Source organism: Budorcas taxicolor, chromosome 20, assembly GCF_023091745.1.
Source record: "Budorcas taxicolor isolate Tak-1 chromosome 20, Takin1.1, whole genome shotgun sequence".
Lineage (NCBI taxonomy): Eukaryota > Metazoa > Chordata > Mammalia > Artiodactyla > Bovidae > Budorcas > Budorcas taxicolor.
This window is the reverse complement of record NC_068929.1, coordinates 7,497,722-7,522,853: the sequence shown is the minus strand read 5'-3', so window position 1 is coordinate 7,522,853 and position 25,132 is coordinate 7,497,722. Positions and strand designations below refer to the sequence as shown.

Genomic DNA, 25,132 nt, shown 5'->3' with positions numbered 1-25,132 from the left:
CCCAGCATCAGCGTCTTTTCCAATGAGTCAACTCTTCGCATGAGGTGGCCAAAGTATTGGAGTTTCAGCTTTAGCATCAGTCCTTCCAATGAACACCCAGGACTGGTCTCCTTTAGGATGGACTGGTTGGATCTCCTTGCAGTCCAAGGGACTCTCAAGGTTATAGCAATTATTATGAAATATTTATCGTGCTAATGACCTTCCTGCACTTAGGAGGTATGCATATAGGAAAAATCATTATTAGTAAGCTAGTTGAATGGGGACGTATTTATTCTTCATTTTTGTTTCAAGTAATTAAACCCAGTACTGTGTATGTCTGCACATAGAAATATAATAAATTTATTTGTGACGATGGAACTGATGGTCTGCTTCTCACTGCCCGTACACACGGTATATTTAACATCCGTGAGAAACTCGGTTGACGATTGTAGCTTACTTCTTAGATCCCCTAAATGTGAAAGCAGATTCAGTCTTAAAGGAAATCTTTCCAGAACCCTGTTTCCTTGCCTTCCTAGGCAAAACTCATTAAACATAATTTAACTACTTCTTAAATAGTCTGGATTTCTATAATACCACAGAATTATACTCCTGGAAGGACCCTGGAAATTTTAGTTAAAAGCCAGATAATTTTTTCTGATGAGAGAATGGGAAACAAGTCCAGGGACTGTTCCAAAGATGGGCAGTTGGATGAGAAAGCAGGATTTCTGACACTGAGTAGAGAGCCTGTCTTTATAGCCCTCAGTCAGAGTGGTGCTGGTACATCCCTGCCCTCAGGGGCTTCTTAGAGTAAGTCCAAGGGCCCCTTTGCCAAGTAACCCCATGCGGCTCAAGTCTGGGTGTTCTTCTGGTCTCTCCCTCCGCTGAGTGGTGCAACACTTCTCACAGCGTGCAGTGCCTTTAGCAGAAACCTCCAGACCCTTTCTAATCTGCAGCTTCTCATCTGTCCTGGAAAGCTACTTCATCAAGCTTGAAAGCACCCTTCTAAGCTAGTGGGTCTTTTCAACTGTGTGACGCCTTGAATGGGGCTGTCAGTGGCATTTTGACAAACTCTAGACAGGTGCTAAATCGTCATCATGTACCAGATATCCAGGGGAGCCCTTGGATATGGAAGGTGAAGTGGCACAAATGCAATTTTTGAGATGTCTTATGAGGATGTCTAAGACAGTAGTTCTCAACCAGGGACTCTTTTGTCCATCCCCATCTAGGTATTTGGCAACATCTAGAAACATTTTTGGTTGTTATGACTGGGGAGAAGGTGTTATAGCATCTAGTAGGTAGGGGTCAGAGATGCTATTAACATTCTAAAGTGCATAGGAAACCCCCACAGCAAAGAATTATTTGGCTCCGAAAGTCAATAGTGCCAAAGTTGAGAAACCCTAATCTAAGACTAAAGAAGGCTAAAGAACACAGGGGCAGGATTTGGATTACAAACCTAAAGCCATGGAATAAGACACCCGAGAACTGAAAGAAGACGATAAAGGATAGCTGGTAGGCTTTGGGGTCGTATGTGAAGTGTATGCTTAACTTTAGGAGAGGCTGCCAACCTTTTCCAAAAGAGTCTATTATTTTACATCTCCAGAACAATGCGTGCGCTCCAGTGGCTCCACATCATCACCAGCGCTTGGCATCATCAGTTTGATGTTTTCTATTTTTGCCATTCTGATAGGAAGTGAAATTGCATTGTGACTTTTTGTTTGTATTTCATTAAGATGGGGAAACAGTGGAAACAGTGTCAGACTTTATTTTTTGGGGCTCCAGAATCACTGCAGATGGTGATTGCAGCCTTGAAATTAAAAGATGCTTACTCCTGGGAAGAAAAGTCATGACCAACCTAGGTAGCATATTGAAAAGCAGAGACATTACTTTGTCAACAAAGATCCGTCTAGTCAAGGCTATGGTTTTTCCAGTAGTCATGTATGGATGTGAGAGTTGGACTGTGAAGAAGGCTGAACGCCAAAGAATTGATGCTTTTGAACTGTGGTGTTGGAGAAGACTCTTGAGAGTCCCTTGGACTGCAAGGAGATCCAACTAGTCCATTCTGAAGGAGATCAGCCCTGGAATTTCTTTGGAGGGAATGATGCTGAAGCTGAAACTCCAGTACTTTGGCCACCTCATGCGAAGAGTTGACTCATTGGAAAAGACTTTGATGCTGGGAGGGATTGGGGGCAGGAGAAGGAGGGGACGACAGAGGATGAGATGGCTGGATGGCGTCACTGACTCGATGGACATGAATCTGAGTGAACTCCGGGAGTTGGTGATAGACAGGGAGGCCTGGCGTGCTGCGATTCATGGGGTTGCAAAGAGTCGGACATGACTGAGCGACTGAACTGAACTGAATGACTAGTGTTGAATATCTTTTCATGTGCTAATTTGCTGTCTATATATCTTTTTTGACAAGGTACCTGTTTAAATCTTTTGCTCATTTATTTAGCTGGGTGATTTCTTTATTTTTCTATTACTGAATTCTGACAGTTCTTTTTACATTCTGGATACAGTCCTTTGCAAATGTTTGCTGCCCCTCTGTGGCTTGTCTTTTGGTTCTTCTAACAGTGTCTTGCATAAAGCAGAAGCACTTACTCTGATGAAGTCTACTTATCATTTTTTCTTTTATGCATTGTGTGTTTAGTGGCACATCTAAGATATCTTTGCATAGCTTAGGGTCTTGCTTTCTTTCAGATGTTTTACAGTTTTAAGTTTTACGTTAGATGTGTAATGTGTGGGTGAGGTTCACCGTTACTAATGTTTTTGCCTGTGGATGTCCAGTTTTCTAGCACCATTTGCTGAAAGGACTGTCCTTCTCCATTGATCTGCCTTTGCATCTTCATGCAAAATCAATTGACCAGATATTTGTGTGTGTCTATAACTGGACTATATGCAGTTCCATTGATCATCTCTACCTTTCACCAATTCTATGATGGCTTGATAAATGTATTTTTACAGTAAATCAGGTAGTGTGAGTCCTCCAACTTTATTCCTTTTTTCCAAAATTATTTTGGTTATTCTAGTTCCTTTGCCCATCTATATATATCTTAGAATCAGCTTATTGATTTCTGTAAAAATATCTGCTGGAATTTTTGATTGAGATTGAGTTGAATTCATGGATCAATTTAGGGAGAATGGAATCAGAACAATATTGAACCTTCCTTTCTATGAACATAATATATCCATTCGTTTAGGTCTTCTTTAACATCCTTCCTTAGTGTTTTATAGTTTTCAGCATACAAAGTCAGCATGTATTTTGTTAGAATTATATTTAGTTCATTTGTGCTATTGTACAAGATACTATTTTTTAATGTCAATTTCTAATGTCAAAGCTAGAGTATAGGAAAATATTGGTATATTGAGCCCATATATTGATCTCGCTTAAACTCATCGGGTCTAGGACTTTCGGAAAAAACAGACTTGGGATTTTTCTACATAGACAACAATTTTGAAAACAGTTTTATTTCTTCTTTTTTATTAAAAAAATTTTTTTATTGAAGTATAGTTTACTTAGCATGTTGTGTTAATTTCTGCTGTAAAGAAAAGTGACTCAGTTATACAGAAATATATATTCTCTTTCATATTCTTTGCAACCCCATGGACTATACAGTCCATAGAATTCTCCAGGCCAGAATACTGGAGTGGGTAGCCTTTCCTTTCTCCAGGGGATCTTCCCAACCCAGAGGTCAAACCCAGGTCTCGCGCATTGCGGGTGGACTCTTTACAAGCTGAGCCACAGGGGAAGCCCGTATTCTTTTCTATCATGGTTCAGCACAGGATATTGAATGTGGCTCCCTTTGCTGTACGGTACGACCTTATTGTTCATCATATTTCTCTCTTTTTAATCTATATATTTTTGTTTATTTTTCTTGCTTTATCATGCTGGCCAGGACCTGTAGTGGGATGTTAAACAGGAATTACTATTAATTTTAATTACTATTAATTTAAGTGGACATCTTTGCCTTGTTCCCAGTCTTAAGGGAAAACATTTAGTATTTTATAGTAAAGTATGATGTTAGCATTAGGGTTTTTGTAGATGCTGTCTTTCAGATTCAGGAAGTTCCGTTCTATTTCTAGTTTGCTAATAGATTTTGTCATGAATGGATGCTGAATTTTAGCAAATGGTTTTCCTATATTGATATGATCGTATAGTTTTTCTTCTTTAGTGTACTGATACTGTGAATTATATTGACTGATTCTCACATATTGAATGAGCTTTACATTCCTGGGATAGAGCCCACTTGGTCATTATGTATTTTCCTTTTGATATGTTACTGGATTGAATTTGCTATTATTTTGGTGAGGATTTTTGAGTCTGTATTCATTGAGAATATATTTGTCTGTGGTTTTCTTTTAATGTTGCTCTGGTTTTAGTTATTCATTTCTTCCTGTATGTGCTTTGGTACTTTCTTTCAAGGGATTTGTCTGTTTCGCCGAATGGGCTGAGCTGCTCCTGGGGCCCGCTCGGCGCCCTTTCCGTGGCTGCGGGGTCTGTGGTGGTTTGTGTTGCCGTATCCTCTTTGTCTTCTGCCTCCTTTTCCCTCTGCTTGCCGTCCTCCTCCTTTGTCAATCTGGCTAAAGGTCTGTTCATTTTATTGACTGTCGCCTGGTTCTCTGCCCAGAAGCATGAGGTCTGTTAGGGTTCTGCCTGCCTTCTCACAGCATCACTGTCCAGGATTGGGGCACACCTAGGAGGGCAAACGGAAAAAGAAAAGCCAGGAAACTCGCCCCCAGTACCAGCCCTTCTCTAAGTCTGGACTCCCTTTCATAGTCACCTCCTTTTGTTTACTTTTCAGAGTCCTCAGGTAGTTGCTTTTTCTATTTTATCCAGATTTTTTCATTGTATTCAGCAGGAAAGAGAGGTTGTATTGACTTACCTCATTATGTCCGAAGCAGAACTCTCCTGGAATGCTCTTTTTTTAATCACAGTATTTTTACCCTCACTTGCTGCTCCTAAGGAACCTGTCAGTGAGTGTATGTTTTGAGATATCAGGTGCCTGTAAAGATATAAGTTATTCACAGAAAACTGTCTGAGGAAATCTAGGTTCCTTACAGAGAAGTGTCATGAATCTCTTCTCTTTCTTCTGTTATCAAAGACAGAAACCCACTTCTGGCTGGCTTGAGAATACTGTTAGCCTCTGACCAGGAAGCCAGAAATGTCACCTTCCTCATTTTTTAACATTGCTTCCCTGAGTTGATTCTGTTTCAAGCAAATCTCCAGAGTGGCCCACCATGACCTACATACTCCCGGATCAGCAACCCTGAAGGGCAGAGAGTGGCTTTCCCCAATAATTTAGCAAACATCTTGAAGCTCTCATAGTCTGGCGAGGACTGCTTGCTCATCTCTGAACCAGTCTCTGATGCCAAGGCATGGGATATGCTGATAGACAGCCTCGATCTTATGCTCAGCCCGGGGTCAGTTGGGGTTGAGGCATCAGTTATACCTGAACCTCAGACGCTGAGTGGGAGCTACTTAAGACATGCGTTTTCAGCCAGGGTGATATCACCCCCAAGGAATTAAAAACGTCTTAGATATTATATGGTTTAACAGATGGACCGTGTTATTTGTGGGATTAACATTTCATGGAGGTCGGTAACTGTGAAACAATGTTGAGAAGGGCTTCTGAGGGGACAACAGTTTAGAAGGAGGTTGAGCAACACTGCCCTAAATGAAACTGAGATACTGTCATCAAAAGAAGAGGCATGGATACCAGACAGCAAAAACAGCACTATGTGCTCTGGGGGGGTCTTGGAAACTGGCAGACTGGTGGCCAGGGGCTGCCCTCTGTCACCGGGGTGGAGAGCAGGGTGAGCGCTCGTGCCCAGGAGTTCTGGGATTGAGGGTTGTTTGATAGGAATGTGAGGAGGTGCCCTGACCCAGCGGTTCTCTGCTGTTTCCGGTATAGGTGAAGAATGAGGTGGAGAAGCTCCCCAGGCAGCAGCGGAAGGAGAGCATGAAGCAGAAGATGGGGGAGCACACTCAGAAAAAGCAGCTTCTCGTGAGTGCTTGTCCCTGAGCTGGGGGGTTGGAGGGGTTGGGGAGTCCCAGGTTTGAGACCCTGAATGGTGCCCCAGGTACTTCTCTATGTCCGTGCCCTGCCCTTGAATGTTCACCTATGTCTCATTCTTGCTTGTGCTCAGTCACGTCCAGCTCTTTTGCAGCCCCATAGACTGTAGCCCGCCAGGCTCCTCTGTTCATGGGATTTCCCAGAATGCTGGAGTGGGTTGCCATTTCCTTCTCAGGGGATCTTTCCGACCCAGGGATTGAACCTGAGTCTCCAGCTTTGGCAGGCAGATTCTTAACCATTGAGCCACTAGGGAGACCCCCTATCCCATATTCTGAATATCTATATCAGATGATCCTGGTTATCCCTTTTATCACCTCTCCCACACAGCCTTCCTTGATTCCCCTCACTCCAGCTGGAAGTGAGCTCTTCCATCTCTGAGAGACACCACAGATGTTTATTTACATCTCTCCCAAGCCTTTAGCACCTCCTGCCTTGTTTTATGGTTGTTTGTACATCGCATCTCCTTGACCAACCCAGTATATCCATCTGCCCACTTGGAGTCTCAAAGACATCAGGCCCAGATCTCCCAGACCTTGTCCTGTTCTCACGTTCCAAGGGGTCACTGTCCTCCATTGTGTTGTGAGACCAGAGGCCTTGTCATTCCTGGTGCCTCTTTTCCCTCAGTTTGTCACTGCTTCTCAGAGTTTGGATTTTTTTTTTTTAATCTCCAAACTCTCTCTGGATCCATCAAGTTGTCAGCATCTCTGTGACCCCCGAGCCTGTCGTCTTTTGCCTGGACTACTTCAAGTAACCTCCCAGCTAGTTTCCCTGAAGCTCTTGCAGCTCTTTCTCTCACACCAGTTGGTGTGATCAACACGAATTCCAAATTTGATCCAGATCTGATCATGACACCCTCCCCCCAAAGCCCTGGCCTTTAAGCCCTTCGTGTAGATAAACCTTCACTTTACCCATCTGACCAGATCAGCCTTCTCGTGTGCTTTCAAGGCCCTGGAGGTCTGGTTCCTGTCCACCTCTCTCAGTCCCCTCTGCTCCAGCCTCACCAGCCTTCTTCCTACTTCATGCTCCCATCTTCTCCCACTTCCTTTGTCCCCGAATGCAAAGAACATTAGAGTCTACCATTACAAATGTATTTGTATTAATATAGTATCTAGTTTAGTGTTCACAGATTACCAGGATAGGTGCTGTTCGTTTTTCCCTTTACAGAGGAAGAAACTAGGGCTCGGAGAGTTGACAGTGCACGGTTAACACTGGGGTCCGAGGCCTGAAGCTGAATCTGGCTCCAGACTCTCCTGCTTTCCTACAACCTGTCCTGGATGCTCTGACTAGAGGAAGAATGCAGTGCTGGGGAGTGGCGGGGAGACAGGTCCTCCTCCCTTGAGAGGGAGAGCAGATTGGCCCTTGGAAACCACTCTGGCAATTGCATCAGGAGCCTCAAAAATGTATCAAGAGCCCCCAGAATCCATCCTTTGGCCTAGATTTTCTGCTTCAAGGGCTAATCTTACAGATGAGTTATCACAGAGGCTCAAGGACATTTAGCTACCAGAGTGGGAAGAGCAGCAGTATCTAAAAGAAAATCTATAAGCAACCTGTTATGTTTTGGTTTGATAAGTTAGAGAGTAGTTATACCATGAAATATATTCAGCCATTAAAATATAGTTTTGATAGGTTACATTATGACATGGAAAGGTCTTTTTAATAATTTTTACAAATTGTGGGAAATTGACATAAAATTTGATATCTTAGTCATGTTTAAATGATTCTAAGTACATTAACATCATTGTGCATCACCATCACCACGATCCACCCCAGAACTCTGTATCTTTCCCAGCAGAAGCTCTGTACCCGGAGCTTAACCAAGGACTCCCCACTACACCCTCTGTCCAGTGCCTGACGACCACCATTCTACTTTCTGTCTTTACAAATTTGACCTCATATAAGTGGGATTACGCATTACTTATCCTCTGGTGTCTGGTTTACTTCACTAACCGCGTCCTCAAGGTTCATCCACATTGTAGCGTGTATAAGGATTTCCTGCCATTTAAAGCCTGAATAATATTTCACTGTATGTGTACACCACACTGTGTTTTTGTTTATGGACACTTGAGTTGTTTCCAATCCCTTGGCTGTTGTGAATAATAGGGCCATGAATATGGGTGTATAAATATCTCTTCAAGTCTTTAAAAGTAATTTTTGAAACAACAGATATAGATACATTTATATAAATGTACCAAAACCAGCTGCTGGCAATGAGTGATAACATTAGTGCACATTTTAGTTTCTTAACATGTTTCCTAAAGTTTTAACTTTTTTAATTTAGTGTTTTTTATTGAAGTATACAATGTTGTGTTAGTTTTAGGTATGCAGCGTAGTGATTCAGATATATATATATGTGTGTATATATATTCTTTTTCAGATTCTTTTCCCTTGCAGGTTATTACAAAATATTGAGTATTGTTCTCGTGCCATACAGTGGGTCCTTGTGGGCTATCTACGTCATATGTGGTAGCTAAAATTTTACTGTTTATTAAGGAAAACATAGGCACAATATAGGTATAATAATATAATAACTGTAAAGAGTTGGACATGACTGTGCGGCTGAACAACCACCTGACCTCAGCAGTGATCAGCCCCTATCTGCTCACTTCCACACTCCACTGTTATTTTGAATTGACTCCCAGACCTCATATCATTTCACCTGTAAGTACCTCAATATGCATCTCTAAGAAAATAACAAAACCAAAAACACTTAAAATGTTATAAATTTTTTTATTGAAAAATTTTTTTTGGCCGTGCCATGTGTCTTGTGGGGTTTTAGTTCCCTGAGCAGGATTGAACCCTGGCCCTGGGCAGAGAGAAGAGTGGAGTCCTAGCCACTGGGCCGCCAGGGAATTCTCACCCCTAAAATTGTGAATACCCAACCTTAACAGGACCGGGAGTTCGTGGCCAAGCAGAAGGAAGACCTGGAGCTGGCGATGAAGAGGATCACGGCCGACAACAGGCGGGAGATCTGCGACAAGGAGCGCGAGTGCCTCACGAGGAAGCAGGAGCTCCTGCGAGGTGGGTGCCCGAGAGCGGGGTGCACGTCGGGCCTGAACGGACGGCCCAGCCCTGGGCGGGAACGGACGCTGGGACTCCACCCTCAGACCAGACAGCAGCCTCGTGGCGAAACGGGAGGAAGACCCCCCCTGAAGTCAAGCTGAGGCAGAGATACCATTATCAAGAACACGGTTTAACATGCTGGCACACGGCAAGGAGGAAGGAGAAAAAGAAGCGACGCAGAATGGGTGGGAGCTGTATCAGTGAATCAGTGAGCCGGTCAGCGGGGTGGGCAGGTGCGGACAGAATCCAGAGCCCCTCAGAGCAGCCGTATCACGGGTTGAACGCCTCCTCTGCCAGGCCGTGTGCCTTCACCTTGTACCTTCACCACATCGTACCCTCTCAAGCCCACAAGGCAGGCCCTGCGTTTGCCCGCTTTTAGAGACGAGGAAACCGAGGCGCGGAGAGCGGCCGTGCTTTGGGCGGCGCGGCACTGCTCGCGAGCGGCCGCGTGCGCCTTGGGTGCAGACCTTCTCTCGAAGCCACGCCCTTCCGCCCCCCGCCGGGGTGGGGTTTTGGCAGCTTTGGTGCTGGCGGGCCCCTCCCAGCTCGGGACTGTGCGGCGGCAACAGGGCGCGTCCCGCCCGGGGGAGGGGGCAGAGGGGCGCCTGGAAACTGGCGAGCTCGCGCCTCTGGGCGACGGCCTTCGGCGCGCAGAGCTCCGCTGGGCGGCTCTGGGTAGGGCGCTCTGCAGGACGCAGGGCTTGGGGTCTTTATATAGCCCCCAGGCTGTCTTTTTATGGCCAGCAGATGTTGGGTACAATTTTACGGGGTATGGAAAGCAAGCAGGCTCCAAATGGCTAGAACTCTGTGGGCTGAACTCCGTTTACAGCAGCTGGCTGAGTGAAAACTGGACTTTGGTGCCTGTGGGCTGTGGGCCTAATGGTCCCTGTCTGTCGTAAAGAGGTGAACATAGGACTGATACCCGAGTGCTGTTTCTGGCTCATCATTATACCGGGGACTGCAGCCAGGACTCCGAGGGCCCGGGCAGTTAAACGCTGTGAGCCAGTACTTTAGTGTGGACCAAGCAAAATGAGTCCTTGGTATTCCGACATCCTGAACAGAGCCACGGGTGTTTGGGGAAAGTTCCTTCCCCTTGCTTCCTTTTCTTATCACGTGATGGTCTGTAAGAACCATCCTACTTGTGGGACTGTGGTTCTGATTGGTTTGGAAGCCAAATCACTGCCTCGGTGTCCTGTGGGCAGATCCTGGCTTTCATGGGACAGGAGGGAAGCAAAATAGATGGAACTTTCACAGTGGGCTGAGCAGGACCAGCTACGTCTTGCAGGGCGTGAGGTTCTCCATCTGACCCCACCTCCCTGCCCTGTAGTACTAACGGACTTCCAGTGATAAAATGCCAGGTACTATTCCAGAACGCACAGAGGGGATGTGGAGGGTCCCATCCATTTTTCAAAGTAGGATATAGTCATACCTGTCATACCTTCTTCAGGGGGTTTCCACGTGAGCGCTTCCCATCTGCCCCTTAGGGAGGCACAGGCGCAGTGCAGACAGAATGTAACTGTCTTCCAAGGATATTTCTCCCTCCATGGTATACCATTTGGCAGAGGTGGGAGATGGGGCCTGAAGCAGTCTTTTTGTCCATCCCAAACCCCAGTGATAATGGCTGAGTTCTAGCCTATGTCTCTGGTTTCTCTGGCTCCTGACGCCCTGACACTCCAAACACTTCCTGCTGTATGCTGCGGGGAGCTCTCACCCGAGGTGCTGAGGAAATTCCTAGCTGGTGGCTCAGCCAACGTAGGCTGATGAGGCGGCGCCATCACCAGCTGCGGTGTGAGGAGACCAGGCTCGGGAGTGGAGGGGAGGGCCTGGGGGCTCTGGCCATCTGCACCTCACTGGGTGCTGTGTCCGCTGCAGACCGGGAGGCGGCGCTGTGGGAGATGGAGGAGCATCACCTGCAGGAGAGGCACCAGCTGGTGAAGCAGCAGCTCAAAGACCAGTACTTCCTCCAGCGGCACGAGCTGCTGCGCAAGCATGAGAAGGTGAGGCTGCGAGCCCGCGGTTCCCGGGCTGCCCCTGGGGGGCCGGGAGGCCACCCCGCGCATCTCTGAGAGGAGCCGGGTGGCCACAGGGAGGCTCGAGAGGTTCTCGGCGATGTCCTGCCTCAGATCCAGGGGCCAGGAATCATGGAAGCTCCCTCCCTGACCCTGACGCCTGACGTATATGTCTCACTTTCCCCCCCTTTTTCCTTTCTTTCGTCCTGCCCTCCTTTCCATTTTCACTTTGTCTTTCCCATGCATTCTCTCAGAATACTTTTTACTTTCTTTGGTTATAACTGATTTACAATGTTGTGTTCATTTCTGCTGGACAGCAGAGTGACTCACACACATATAGACACACATACAGTCTTTTTTTTAATAGTCTTTTCCGTTATGGTTTCTCCCAGGAGGTTGGATATAGAGCCGCGTGCTGTACAGTAGGACCTTGCTGTTTATGCACTCTAAATGTAACAGTTCGCATCTGCTAACCCCCAAACCCCAGTCAATCCCTCTCCATCCCTCCCACCCCCACCCCCGCTCTTGGCAGCTAGTCTATTCTCTGAGTTTGTTTCTGTTTTGTAGACAGGTTCATTTGTGCCATTATTTTAGATTCCGCATGTAAGTGGTATCATTTGGTATTTGTCTCTCCACTTAGTATGGTAATCTCTAGGTCTGTCCATGCTGCTGCAAAAGGCATTACTTTGTGTTTTTATGGCTGAATAGTATTCCACTGGATATGTGTGCACATCTTCTTTATCCGTTCCTCTTGTCAATGGACATTTAGGTTTCTTCCTTGTCTTCACTGTTATAAAGAGTGCTGCTATGAACATAGGGGTGCATGTATCTTTTTGAATTATAGTTTGTCTCCCGAAGAGTGGGATTGACGGATCATATGGTAGCTCTTAGTTTTTCGAGGAACTTCCATACTGTTCTCCATAGTGGCTATACTGACTTACATTCCCACCGAGAGTGTAGGACTGTTCCCTTTCCTCCACACCCTCTCTAGCATTTGTTATTTGGAGACATTTTAATGATGGCCATTCTGACAAATGTGAGGTAGTACCTCATTGTGGTTTTGATTTGCATTGTTGAAGATTGTAGGTGTGTAGGTTTATTTCTGGGCTTTAGTCTGTTCCATTGATCCATGTATCTGTTTTTGTACCAATACCACACTGTCCTTTTTATTTTTTGGATAGACTTATTTTTATTTATTTATTGTTTATCTCACAGCCTGTGGGATCTTAGTTTCCTGACCAAGGATCAAACTGGGCCCTTGGCAGTGAAATCTCAGGAGTCCTAACCACTGGACTGCCATAGATTTCGCAGTACCACACAGTTTTTATTAGTGTAGCTTTCTACTATTGTCTGAAGTCTTTCAAAATACATTTAAGTCTCAACTTAAATACTGCTTCTGCCAGGAAGCTTTCCCTAACCTCCCCAGCCCAGAGAAGGGCCCCTTCTGTGTGGCTGGAGCACTCTACTTCTGTGCAGTTGTCTTGGTTCAGTCCCTTTAGTGGGGACAGAGACAGGTTAAACTGAGATCTGGTGTGGGTTATTACAACTCCTAACCTAAGTACAGTGTTGGAAGTCAGCCCAAGGCTGTGGCAGTTTGGAATAAACACGCCCTGCCTGGCTAGAAAGTCAGGGGAGGCTTCTTGGAAGAAGTGATGCCTGTGCTAAGTTTTGAAATACAAGTGTTAGGTGAAGGAAAATATTCAAATTTATCAAGACTTTCAAAACTATGAATTGACACCTATCAATAATGAGGAGCCATCCCATTAATGTGCATTTTGCTCTGAGATAATAGCTCAGGATGGCATGCTACCAGTTGGTTAAATGAGAAGGCATTCAGAAGGCAAGACTCTAAAACATTGTTGATGGTAATTTTAAAACTGAAAATAGAAAACGTTACTTAAGAGAGGAGTCAAATGGCGCGAGCCTTGTTGCGAGCATTCTGAACCTCGCGGGTCCTGGGCTCCTGCGTGGCGCGTGGCAGCCTGACCTCTGGTGACACCCGTGTGCGTGAAGCAGCTGACCCCGTCCCCTCTGGGCGCCCCTCTCAGGAGCGCGAGCAGATGCACCGCTACAACCAGCGCACGACTGAGCAGCTGAAGGCGCGGCAGCAGCAGGAGAAGGCGCGGCTGCCCAAGATTCAGAGAAGCGAGGGCAAGACGCGCATGGCCATGTACAAGAAGAGCCTCCACATCAACGGAGCGGGCAGCGCCGCTGAGCAGCGCGAGAAGATCAAGCAGGTCGGGGGCCTGGGGTGTCGTGGAGTGGGGCCAGACCCAGGTGTGGTGGGGCCTGCATCTTACACATTCGGGGGAATATAAGATGGAGCAGAGTCTTGGAAAGAGGAGTGGAATGGAAGCCTCACGCTGACGCCCTCTGGTGGATAGGAAGGAGGCTTGGCGCTGCTTTCTGACGCACGCTCCCTGCCACACTCCTGGGCTTCCGACCTGCAGCTGCTTCCACCTTTTCATCTACTGAGACCCCCACTCACAAGTCACCCAGGGGGCTCGGGCACATGGAGTCGGCGACCCTGGACTCCTGTGGGTCCTGCCTCCTCCACACACTGTCCTAGCGCGTCTCAGTGTCCCCGCCAGTCTGTGGGCTCCTTGAAGGCGGGGCTGGGAGGACTTTGCACAGGGGCCCTGCCTGAGTGGCGCAGGACACTGCCTGTGTACACTCTGGCCCCTTGGGGCGTCTCCCTGAGGGACGGACCCCGCTTGTTTTCGGTTGCAGTTCTCCCAGCAGGAAGAGAAGAGGCAGAAGGCAGAGCGGCTGCAGCAGCAGCAGAAACATGAGAACCAGATGCGGGACATGCTGGCCCAGTGTGAGAGCAACATGAGTGAGCTGCAGCAGCTGCAGGTACCGCCCCCTGCCCCGCCGTGCTCGCCCCCGTCTCCCCGGGGACACGCAGCTCTCGGGGGTCTTGGGACCCGACAGACAGGGGAGCTCCAGGTGGAGCTGTCTCCATCCTGCTGTTGTCTGTGATGTCGGTCACATCATGTCCCCCTCCCGTGCCATAGTTTCCACATCTCTAAAATAGGAGTGGGGCAAGGGTGATGACTCCTATTTGAAGAACTGGAGTGAGGCTTTGTGAATGAGATGGCATAGCTGAGCCAAGAGTGCTATGCCCAGGGCCTGGCAGTGGGCATGATGCTGGCCTGCTTGGTCATCCCTGTGTCTTTGGAAAAGGTGTTCCAATAACCCTAATACCAAAACCAGACATTACAAGGAGGAAAACTACAGATCAGTATCTCTCATGAGCACAGATGCACAAATCCCCGATGAAATGTTAGCAAACAGAATTTAAAAATACATAAAAAGAAGTATATACCATGACCAGGTGGGATTTACCCTCCAGGGTTGGTGCAGTATACAAAAATGAGTTAATGTAATCCATGACATCAGCAGGCTAAAGAAGAAAAATCACATGATCATATCATCAGTAGATACAGAAAACGCGTTTGACAGAGGCTGACACCTGCTTATGTTAATTAGCAGAAGGGAACTTCCTTAACTTGATAAAGAGTATCTACAGAAACCTACAGCTACCATTATTCTTGATGGTAAGAAGCTCAAAATTTTCCCATAAAGTCAGGAAAAGGAATCCCGATATTGCCAAGCCGGTGTGACCCCCTTCCCTGGGGAGATCCTTGACCTCTTCAAGTTTCTCAAATCCCAATCGAGTTTGCCTCACCTAAGGGCCCTTGCCCAGGAGTTGGTATTTGGAGCCCCCTTGTGGTGGAGCGAGGCATTGCTCTCCCTGACATGCACTGACGCACGCGTCTGGGACCTCAGGAAACTTCTTGAGGCTGTGAGATCCACCCGGCAATTTCTCGAAGGGCAGAGGGCTGTGGAGGAAACACCGCAGGTGTTGAAGCCTGGCAGGCAGGGGCTCTGCTGCTTGTTGCCGTGTGAGCTTTAGCCAGCCCACTCACCTTCTGTATTTATGTTCCCACCCCTGCCTCATGGGGTTACTGTGAGGATCGACTGAGAAGCCGTGGAGGGCTCGCAGCCAGCTCTGGGCAGGCCGGAAGTTCTCAAGGCGGCCATGAGTACTGTTCCCAACCAAGGCGGTTTCTAAATTCCCAGAACCCTTGAGCTTGAAACCCCAGGTAACAGTCCCCCAAGCAGTTCTACTCCCCCAGTCCAGGAGGGTGGAGGTGTCTGGATAAAGGCGCTTTCCCCCTGCTTTATAAATGCACGATAAGCCGCAGGATTGATTCTCTGTGAGGAACCAACAGGGAACTGTCCCTGCTGTCCCTGCGGGAGGCTCCAGGTTCAGTTTTGTGAGGCAGATAACTTGCCTCATAGAGAGAGCAGTGATGTTGGCAAGCCTCAGGCAGGTCCACGGCCCTTATCCCTTGTCACAGATCTCTCCTGGAGGGATGGTATGTGACACAGAAAATTATATAACTTACATAGATACAAAATGTTTATACATACAGATTATCTCATCTCACGCTGCCATAACAAAACACCAGAGACCGGCTGGCTTAAACAACAGGAGTTTATTTTCTTACAGTTTTGGAGCCTGGGAACCACAGATCAGCCTTGCCAGCATGGTTGGGTTCCGGGGGAGTGGATGCCTTCTTGCTGTGTCCTCACGTGCAGAGAGACAGGAGAGAGAAGGGGGGACAGAGGAGAGGGGAACGGAGGGATGGAGACAGGGACGGAGCACTCTAGCATGTGAGCTCTCTGGTTTCTTCCTGACTCACCCTGGCGTGAGGGCCCAATCCTCCTGGTCTCACTAAACCTCCTTCTGTCCCAAAGGCCCCATATCTCCAAATACCATCACACTGGACATTACAGATTCAACACAATGAATTGTAGGGAGAAACAATTCAGTATATGGCACAGATGTTTAAGAAAATGCTATTTGTAACAGTGAAGATTAAGAGCAACCCAAGCTGGCCAAAAATACGGGAATGTTTAAATTAGATAAAGCCATACTGTAAGATACTCCGTAGGAATTAAACATCATGATTATAAAAAATGTTAATTCTTTGTAGAACTGTTTACATTATAATGTAAACAGGGAGGCAGGTTTCAGAATTTTATATACAGGGTGGACCAAACAACACACAGGACAGAGCCTGACAGGAAATATATCTAAAATTCTGTAGTGGTTGCCTCTGTGTGGTACAATTAGGGCACATTATTTACTGTTAATGGTTTTATTGTTTTGTTAAAACAACATATATGTTCATGTTGAAAAATTCAAACAATGCAGGAAGCACAAAGAAAGCTGCAAAACTGCTAGAGGTCCTATTACACAATAAAACCTATTAATGGTAATATTCTGGATTATTCTTCCAGGCACCTTTTGGTGCATTTGTATTCATGTGTGTAGAGTTTTGTATAAATGGGGTTTGTAATCAAGAAGACCTAAGTGCACGATGCTGGTGCCTCTTGGTGTGTCTCAGCCCTCTTACCTGTCCTGCCTGGAATATGTTCCAGAATGAAAAGTGTCACCTCCTGATAGAGCACGAAGCCCAGAAGCTGAAGGCCCTGGACGAGAGCCATAACCAGAACCTGAAGGAATGGCGGGACAAGCTCCGGCCGCGCAAAAAGGTAGCCGAGTCTGGGCTGGTGGGCCTGTGGAGGGCTCTGCTTCACTGGACCACCGGTGTCTGCCTAGGATGCGGGTGGAGATACAGATATGGATGAGATACAGACTTGAGGGTTTATTTTAAGGAACTGGCTCACCTGATAGTTGGGGCTGGTCAGTCTGAAACCTGCTGGGCAGACTGCAGGCTGGAGAGCCAGAGAGAGTTGATGTTGTGGTCCTGAGCACCAGGGCAGTCCAGAGGCATAGTCCTCTCCACAGTGGGGCTTCAGGCTTGCCTCTTCAGGCCTGCAGCTGACTGAGGCCCACCCATATTATGGCAGGTAAGCTGCTCTATTCAGAGTCTACTGAGTTACCTGTTAATCACATCTAAAAAATTCCTTCACAGTGCCACCTGGACTGGTGTTTGACCGAACAGCTGGTTACTGTGGCTTTGCCAGGTTGACAGATAAATTAATCGCTACAGGGCCTCAGTGTGGTTATCTGTACAGTGAAAATATGAATATCATACAGTGTTACGTGGAAAGTCCCTAGGCCACAGTACAGGCCAGGGACAGACTCATTTCCTTCCGTTCTAAACTCTCTGAGGATGAAGCTGCCCTAACTGTCCTTGATTCTCTGTCCTTAAGCCCTGAGGTCTGTTCTGCGGTCATCTTCAGCTCTACCTGCTCTAACTGAGGTCTGGCCAGGAGGCGGCTGCCCACCTCTGCCTGAGTGGCCTTGGAAGTGCTTGAGTTGAGGCCTCCCTCCCTGTGCTAATGGAGATTTCTGTCTGGAAGCTGGCCAAGGCCCCAGACCTTCCGATTAAAAGGTCCACACTTACTTGTAACCACACGTGGTCTGCTGGGACTTGTGATACTTGACACTCAAATCAATAATACTGCTGACATAGGTTCCCTCTGGCATCAGAAGTAAACGCCTGGTACTCTTACCCAGCGGTTCTGTATGCTTTGCACATCCTGAGAGAATCTGAAAGTGAACGGTGACATTGCCTCCAGCAACTGCATCAGTTCCCAGACTGCTTGGGGGGTGAGGGGGTGCCTGGATCTAGGGAGGTATTCCAAGTGTGTGTTTGGTGAGCTGGTATTGGATTTTGCTCGTGGTGGCTGCCTCTTTTCCTGAATTCTTTGTAGATGCTTTCTCTCCTTTAACCTTTTTTTTTTTTTTTTCATTTACCTGGGTTGCTGGTGGGACACTGACCCGGAGGTGATGATTTTCATTCTAGAATAAATGTTTGCTACACTCTTGGATTTCCATCAGCAGCTTTGAGCTGTGGCCCATGTTGGGGGAGCCAGGGGAGATGATGGTACCTTGTGGAGTATTTTTAGAAAAATTCAAATTTTTTTATTTCAGTAAGTATAGAATGTCTGGTGAATTCAATAAGGTGTTGCTTGGGTCACAGTTAACATTGAATGTGGCCTCAGACAAGCCTTTCCTCCAGAACCTTGCTTTTGACGGCTATAAGATGAAGATAACATGTCTTCCCTTAAAACAGGTGTTTTAAGGCCTGTTCCCATGGGCCAAATGTGGCCCACCACCTGTATTTGTAAATAAAGGTTTACTGGAGCACAGCCATGCACATTCATTTACATATCATCTATGGCTGATTTTATACTACAACAGTGGTTGAGCAGTCTTACCAGAGACCTTAATGTCTGCAAAGCTGGAATATTTATAGTCTGGCCCTTTACAGAAGCATTGCTGACTGCCCTGGGTTACATAGAGGACATAGAGGTTGTATAGGGGTAAAAGAGAGGAGTGCTTAAGAGGATAGGTTCTGAAGTAAGACAAACATAGGAGAAAGTCTTTGCTCCCCCATTACTAGCTGTGAGACCCTAGGCAGTGACTAAACCTTTCTGTACTAAAATAAAAGTGGTAGCTGATGACTTACAGGCTGAAACTGGCTTACAGAGAGGTTTGGCCAACAGACAGCAATTTAAAGACTTTTTTGAGTTACCAATCTTTTAAGTATAAGGAAATTTTACATAAAAACCTGGATTTCCAGTTTCTTTTGAAAACTTAGGAGCTCTAGCAACACTGGGCCCGTCATACCACATGACAGCCATCAGCTGGAGCTGGGAAGACAGTGTCCTTTCCCCATCTTTCCTTTTAGGTAGAACTCAGTAGAATTTAGTACTGTTGAAGGAACGTGAGCTTAAGGGGGTAAGTTTGCTGAGACTATTTCAGGGCATCAAAGAATAGTTTTAAAAAGAGACAGAATGCTGGTCAATTTCTGTGAATTGTTACTTCTATAATGAAAGCAAGTAATAATGAAGCCACATTTACTGAGTAACCCATGTGTGCCTGACTTTGCAGTGTTTCAGAGCCTGAACTCTAAAGTTAGACCCATCTTGCTTCTGTCCCCATGTAGCTGAATGACCTTGGGCAGTGACCTAAACTCTCTGAGCCTCAGTTTCTCCATCTATAAAATGGGGATAGGATAATAGTATCTATCTCATAGAGTGAAGATTAAATAAGCTGTAATACACTTAGCATACTATGTGACATGCAAGAAGTACTCAGTAGTTACAGCCCATTAGTTTTTTAAAAAATATATATATTTTTGATGTGCACCATTTTTAAAGTGTTTGAATTTGTTACAGTATTGCTTCTGTTTTATGCTTTGGTTTTTTGGCCTCAAGGCACATAAGATCTCATGTGCAAGTCCAACCAGGGATTGGGCCCGCACCCACCGCATTGGAAGGCGAAGTCCTAACCACTGGAAGATGAGGGGGAAATCCCAGCCCATTGGTTTTTAATTTAATCAAGTGCCCTGCCAGGAAGACAGTGAGATTGCCATTTTACGCGAGAGGAAACAGACCTGGGGAGGAAACGTAACATGCAGAGGCCCACCCAGCTGCTAATGGAGCTGAATCCCATTTAACTATAAAGCCCCTGCTTTTTTCCTCTGCACTCTGCTTCCTTTTTTTTCTTTTTTTGGTCTTCTGGTATGATTTCCTTATTCAGTCGTGTCCGACTCTTTGCGACCCCATGAACCACAGCACGCCAGGCCTCCCTGTCCATCACCAATTCTCGGAGTCCACCCAAACCCACGTCCATTGAGTCAGTGATGCCATCCAACCAGCTCATCCTCTGTCATCCCCTTCTCCTCCTGCCCTCAATCTTTCCCAGCATCAGGGTCTTTTCAAATGAGTCAGCTCTTTGCATCAGGTGGCCAAAGTATTGGAGTTTCACCTTCAACATCAGTCCTTCCAGTGAACACCCAGGACTGATCTCCTTTAGGATGGACTGAGTCTTCTCCAACACCACAGTTCAAAAGCATCAATTCTTCGGCGCTCAGCTTTCTTTATAGTCCAACCCTCACATCCATACATGACCACTGGGAAAACCACAGCCTTGACTAGATAGACCTCTGTTGTCAAAGTAATGTCTCTGCTTTTTAATATGCTATCTGGGTTGGCCATAACTTTCCTTCCAAGGAGTAAGCATCTTTTAATTTCATGGCTGCAATCATTATCTGCAGTGATTTTGGAGCCCCCCAAAATAAAGTCAGCCACTGTTTCCCCGTCTATTTGCCATGAAGCGATGGGTCTGGATGCCATGATCTTTGTTTTCTGAATGTTGAGCTTTAAGCCAACTTTTTCACTCTCCTCTGTCACTTTCATCAAGAGGCTCTTTAGTTCTTCACTTTCTGCCCTAAGGGTGGTGTCACCTGCATATCTGAGGTCACTGCTATTTATCCCAGCAATCTTACTTCAATGTTATACTTGGATAGTTTTAGAGGAACTTTTTAAAATTTTTTAATGGAAGGATAATTACAATGTTGTGTTGGTTTCTGCCATACATCAACATGGATCAGCCATAGGTATACCTATGTCCCCTCTCTGGAGCCTCCCTCCCACCCCTCTAGCTTGTCAGAGAGCCCCAGTTTGAGTTCCCTGAGTCATACAGCAAATTCCCACTGGCTATTTTATGTTTTACATGCTGCTGTTGCTAAGTCACTTCAGTCGTGTCCAACTCTATGCGACCCCATAGACGGCAGCCCACCAGGCTCCGCCGTCCCTGGGATTCTCCAGGCAAGAACAGTGGAGTGGGTTGCCATTTCCTTCTCCAGTGCATGAAAGTGAAAAGTGAAAGTGAAGTCGCTCAGTTGTGTCCGACTCTTAGTGACCCCATGGACTGCAGCACACCAGGCTCCTCCGTCCATGGGATTTTCCAGGCAAGAATACTGGAGTGGGGTGCCACTGCCTTCTCCCCTGTTTTACATATGTTAGTGTATATGTTTCCATGCTTCCCTTCTTAATTGGATGTGTATTTTTGGAGAACTCAAGACGTTTTTCTGGGGTAGGGCACCATGTATCTTGTTAAACTTGCGTGTGTCCAAAGGAAGAAGCACCTGCAGTGCCGGCTGCCTGGACGCGCCCCTCGGAGTTACAGGATGCGCTTTTACAGTGTCAAGAAGCCCTGTCCTACAGTGGCTTTTCAGAATCAGAATCTCAGGGGGTGGCACGACTGCGCTTAGATTTTGAAAAGCCCCCTGACTTGGCAGGACAGCAGTCTGCTTAGGAACACTGTGTAGCTCAGACAACTCTTGTTAAAGCTCTTCCTCCATCTTCTATTAGTACCTCAGGTTTTTCTCCAGTCATCTGGCTGTTCCCTGCCAGCAGACTCACTTCTGCTGTTCCCTCGTGCCTGTCTAGACTGGCATTTCCCCAAAGCAGAACTCTTGGCCCACAGGCAACTCCTGCATGGTTGAGGCAGTAGGAAGCAGGAGGTGGTACTTACCTTCTGGGTGGTGGGCTCTGGGAAACGAAAGAGGCAAGACCAAGTTTCCTGAGCACTGAGGCCTGGGGGGCGGGGGGCGGAAATTTCCAGAGAAGACCACTTCGGTGGTCCAGTGGTTGGGGGAGACTTGTGTCCTAAGAGACGTGACTGAGCTCCATCTGCCCTCTGTCCTAGGCTCTGGAAGAGGATCTGAACCAGAAAAAGCGAGAGCAGGAGATGTTCTTCAAGATGAACGAGGAGGCAGAGTATGCAAATCCCACCACCCCAAACAAGGTCACCAAGTTCTTCCCCTACAGCTCTGCAGACGCTGCTTCTTAACAGCCCCCCAGGGCCGCTCTGTGAACGAGTAACTCAGGACCCCCTTCCTTCCTGCTTCCATGCCACTCGCGTCCAGCCCCTTGCCAAGTGCCGCCTCAGCTGCGCCCGACGGCCCTGGTGCCCCTGACTCCTTGCTTACTGTGGAGGGCGAGGGTTCGTGACGGCCGCCTGACCCTCGTGCACGCTCCACTTGAGCCCACTGACCTGGGCTGTTGGTGGGGCCGCGGACTAGGAGGAAGAGGTGCTCGGTGGCCTCGAGGCCCCTCCTGTTGCCAAACCAGCAGCTGTGCTGTCTGTGAGCTTGAAGCGCTGCCGCCGAGGTCCCCGTGGGTCCACTCATCCTGTAATAATTCTTGGGGGCTTTTCAGCCGTTCCCCGCGATGGGAGACAAGAACCAGGGCTCTTAATGCCCATTTTGGCTCCAGCAGAGCCTGGTGTGCAGCCAGATGCCTGGGGTGCCCCATCCCCAGCTCCCCCAATTTGCTCTCCTCCTGAGACCACCTCCACAGGGTGGGGCGGGAAGAGCCTGCGCGCTCATTCTGATCTCAGGTGTTTCTTGCCGTCTTGCGGTCCCCCTTTGTGCACACACGCCCCCCCCACCTTCCCACGCACACACAACAGGGCCCGCTGGTTGCTACGCAGGCTTGCCTGTGCCCTGGGCCTCTTGTGCTGGGCGCACTGGAAGGTGCTTGCTGGCTGAGCCCGTGCCACAGAGCATGTTAGGGCGAGTCACTGGTATGGGGTGGGGGTGCTGGGTGTTGGCCCCAGAGGCACAGATGGTACAGGCTGAGTTGCCAGTCTGTGATGCCTTTTTGGCCCCACAGAGGGATCCTCTTCAGGGATAGACTTCCCAGCCCAGTCACTCTCTCCCAGTTGCCCATCCTGTCTGCAGGTGATTCGGGAAGGCCACTTCCCTCTGCACCGTGTCCCTCCTACTTCAGGGTCCAGCCTCACACTTCAGACAGAGACTCACAGGCACTGCACCTTCTGTTCAGGGAGAAATACGGAGTGCTTCTTGCCCCAGGAAGCTGACAGAAGCAAAGCTTCTGTGTCTCAGATGAAGCCCTGGGCCTTGCCACCTCAGCCGGCCTCCCAGAGGTTCCACTCCTCATGGGCTAGAGCATACATAACCCGGTAAAGCAAATGCTCAACCCAGCATTCAGTACATCTACAAAGAAAACCTTTTTTGTTTTTCCCCACCTTTATGTCTAACTTGATATAAATGAATGTCTTCCTTAGGAAAACATCTGCTTTAAAAAAAAATATGAAGGTGACTGAGACGAGTCAAATGGGCATACTGATTCTGGGCATGAGTTTGCTGGTGATGGGTGGCTAACACTCTGGGAAGAGTTCCTCTTTCTTCCTCACCTATAGGTTAAGGTTAGATGTTCTGTCTTTCTACAGCAAGTCTCTGGAGTTTTCTGGGTACTCTTGTAACTGGATTTTGGGAAAGGAGGGTAACCATTCAATAGAAAAAGGGACTTGTGGTTCCACAGACTTACATACGCAGTGAAGCTGCCCCGAGGGCCGTGGGAAGGTACTGGTCCTCTTAGGTTAGTGAGCGCTCAGCTTGCCTGCTTCAGTGTTTGACCCAGAAGGGACAGTTTTCAGGTCTCCCACAAATGAGATAAGGGAAACGATGATCCCCTTTGACCCTCTTTGGTGCACAGGTGCGGGGGAAACGTGAACTAGCGGCAATGTGACAGACGCAGTTCCACCGGTGAAGCAGCAGGGGCGAAGGGTCTTGCAGTGGCCGATGGCAGGGCTGGTTTGGGCTTTGTTTACAACACTGCCTTCTGTAGCCTGGGTATGAGAGAGAGTATTAGGAGAGAGGCCAGTCTCATGGTTTAGGAGGAAGTCCTTCACATGGGAATCTCATTCAAGGAGGTGCCGCTTTCTGCTCAGCACCGCCTGAGCCCTACTAGTTCCCCCGTCCTTTCAGGATGGGGTCCGCTTGGGTCCTCCAGGCTCACCGTTAAGCCAGTATGACGCCCCTCACTGAGGAAGCCCATGCAGTATTCTCCGTGTTCTGTGCTAATGTTTTCTCTGGAAGGGACAGACGGAACTGTTTCTCATTTTTAGTCAGTTTTTAGCAGAGTAAATAGAACTAACTTATATTTTCCCTTTTATGGAGAAGTTATTTTTATGTAGTTTCCAAACTTTATATGAAAAACTTTTGTGAAGTGTTCTCTGCAAAGTTAACTGCAAGAATGTAAATATGCTTCTAATAAAATAACAAGGTGAGAAACTCTTTGCATTTGGGTTTGTTCTCTTGGATTGGGGTGGGGAAAGCAGGGAGGAGACTTACCCAGGAAATGATTTACTATTGTCTGAGCACACTGGTGCCTCCCAGGGTGTATAGCAGGTCAGAGGTCAGGGTTTCTGTTCTTGAAGAAGTTACATTTGATGTATTTTTTCTACAGACATTTATATCATTCTCATTTAACAGCAAACATTTTACCCCTAAGAGTTTTTACATGTTAACTTACTGAATCCTTTTCAACAACCTGTGAGGAAGGCATTGTCATTTTATAGATGAGGAAACATACTGGGTAAGGGGAAGGTCAGGTGAAAGCTCACAGCCCTGGTGCCCATGGAATTCAAAAGTTTGAACTCCACGGTCTTCTCCACAGCTCCTCTCCCACCAACTGCACACATTACACTGAAGCAAGAGACACACAATTACCCACTGTCTTCTCTGCCATACAGAAAGGGATCCACGGGTAGAATTCAGGGTATCGTTGTACCTGAATGAGAAAGGTAGTCTCACTAAGCTCTAACTGAATTTCAGCATTTCCTTTCTTTATGGGTATAGGCAACAAACTAATATTATCAGCAGTACTTGTGACTATGTCAGCAGTAGAAGTCACAGATACTTCATCTCACATTAGAGATGTTGCAGACATCTTCAATTAGTGCTTTTGTTCATCGTTTTGAAATTATAGTAGTTACTGGACCTATCACTAGAGAGATACAAATATACACAATATATATATCTACATAATACATACATTTTCTAATATTTTGACACCTTCTGTTTCACGATGATTAGTTTCACTTTAATCTGTGTGCTTTACACTGTGCATTTGCGAATGCTACCCTGAGAAGGGGTTTCCGTTCTTTGTGGAATGTCTTGGCCCTTCCTGTCTGCAGCTCTGAGTTGTCACTGGCCTGGAAACGCTCTCACCAGCAGGTGGCGGGCCTGTCCCAGTGCCCCACGGGCCTGTCAGCCTGACGTGTCCGGGGGATCATCAAGGGCTAGGAAAACGACTGAGGTTCCCAGGAAAAAGGAGTCATGAGACTGGTGAAAGAGACGACGCATTAGGGGATGCGTGGGGATTTTCCCACTTCCCATGAGATGATTCCACATTAACTGACACCTCTTA

The 25,132-nt window shown here is 47.2% G+C and overlaps 1 protein-coding gene across 3 annotated transcripts in view; it reads left to right on the top strand.

Annotated features, from left to right (window-relative positions):
- The window catches only part of STK10 (serine/threonine kinase 10), a 153,645-nt gene that overhangs the window by 106,389 nt on the left and 22,124 nt on the right, over positions 1-25,132 (top strand). Inside the window, exons 13-19 of one of the 3 annotated variants that reach the window (XR_008201176.1) lie at positions 5,889-5,981; positions 8,939-9,068; positions 10,983-11,107; positions 13,168-13,356; positions 13,850-13,975; positions 16,574-16,687; positions 21,603-21,673. Coding sequence is in view for 2 of the 3 variants with exons in the window: in XM_052658961.1 (XP_052514921.1) it covers positions 5,889-5,981; positions 8,939-9,068; positions 10,983-11,107; positions 13,168-13,356; positions 13,850-13,975; positions 16,574-16,687; positions 21,603-21,746 (921 nt within the window). In the remaining variant the exon portion in view is untranslated. Of the gene's footprint in view, positions 1-5,888; positions 5,982-8,938; positions 9,069-10,982; positions 11,108-13,167; positions 13,357-13,849; positions 13,976-16,573; positions 16,688-21,602; positions 23,884-25,132 lie in introns of those variants that run through there. The other 2 variants (XM_052658961.1, XM_052658962.1) reach the window with 2 other exon arrangements.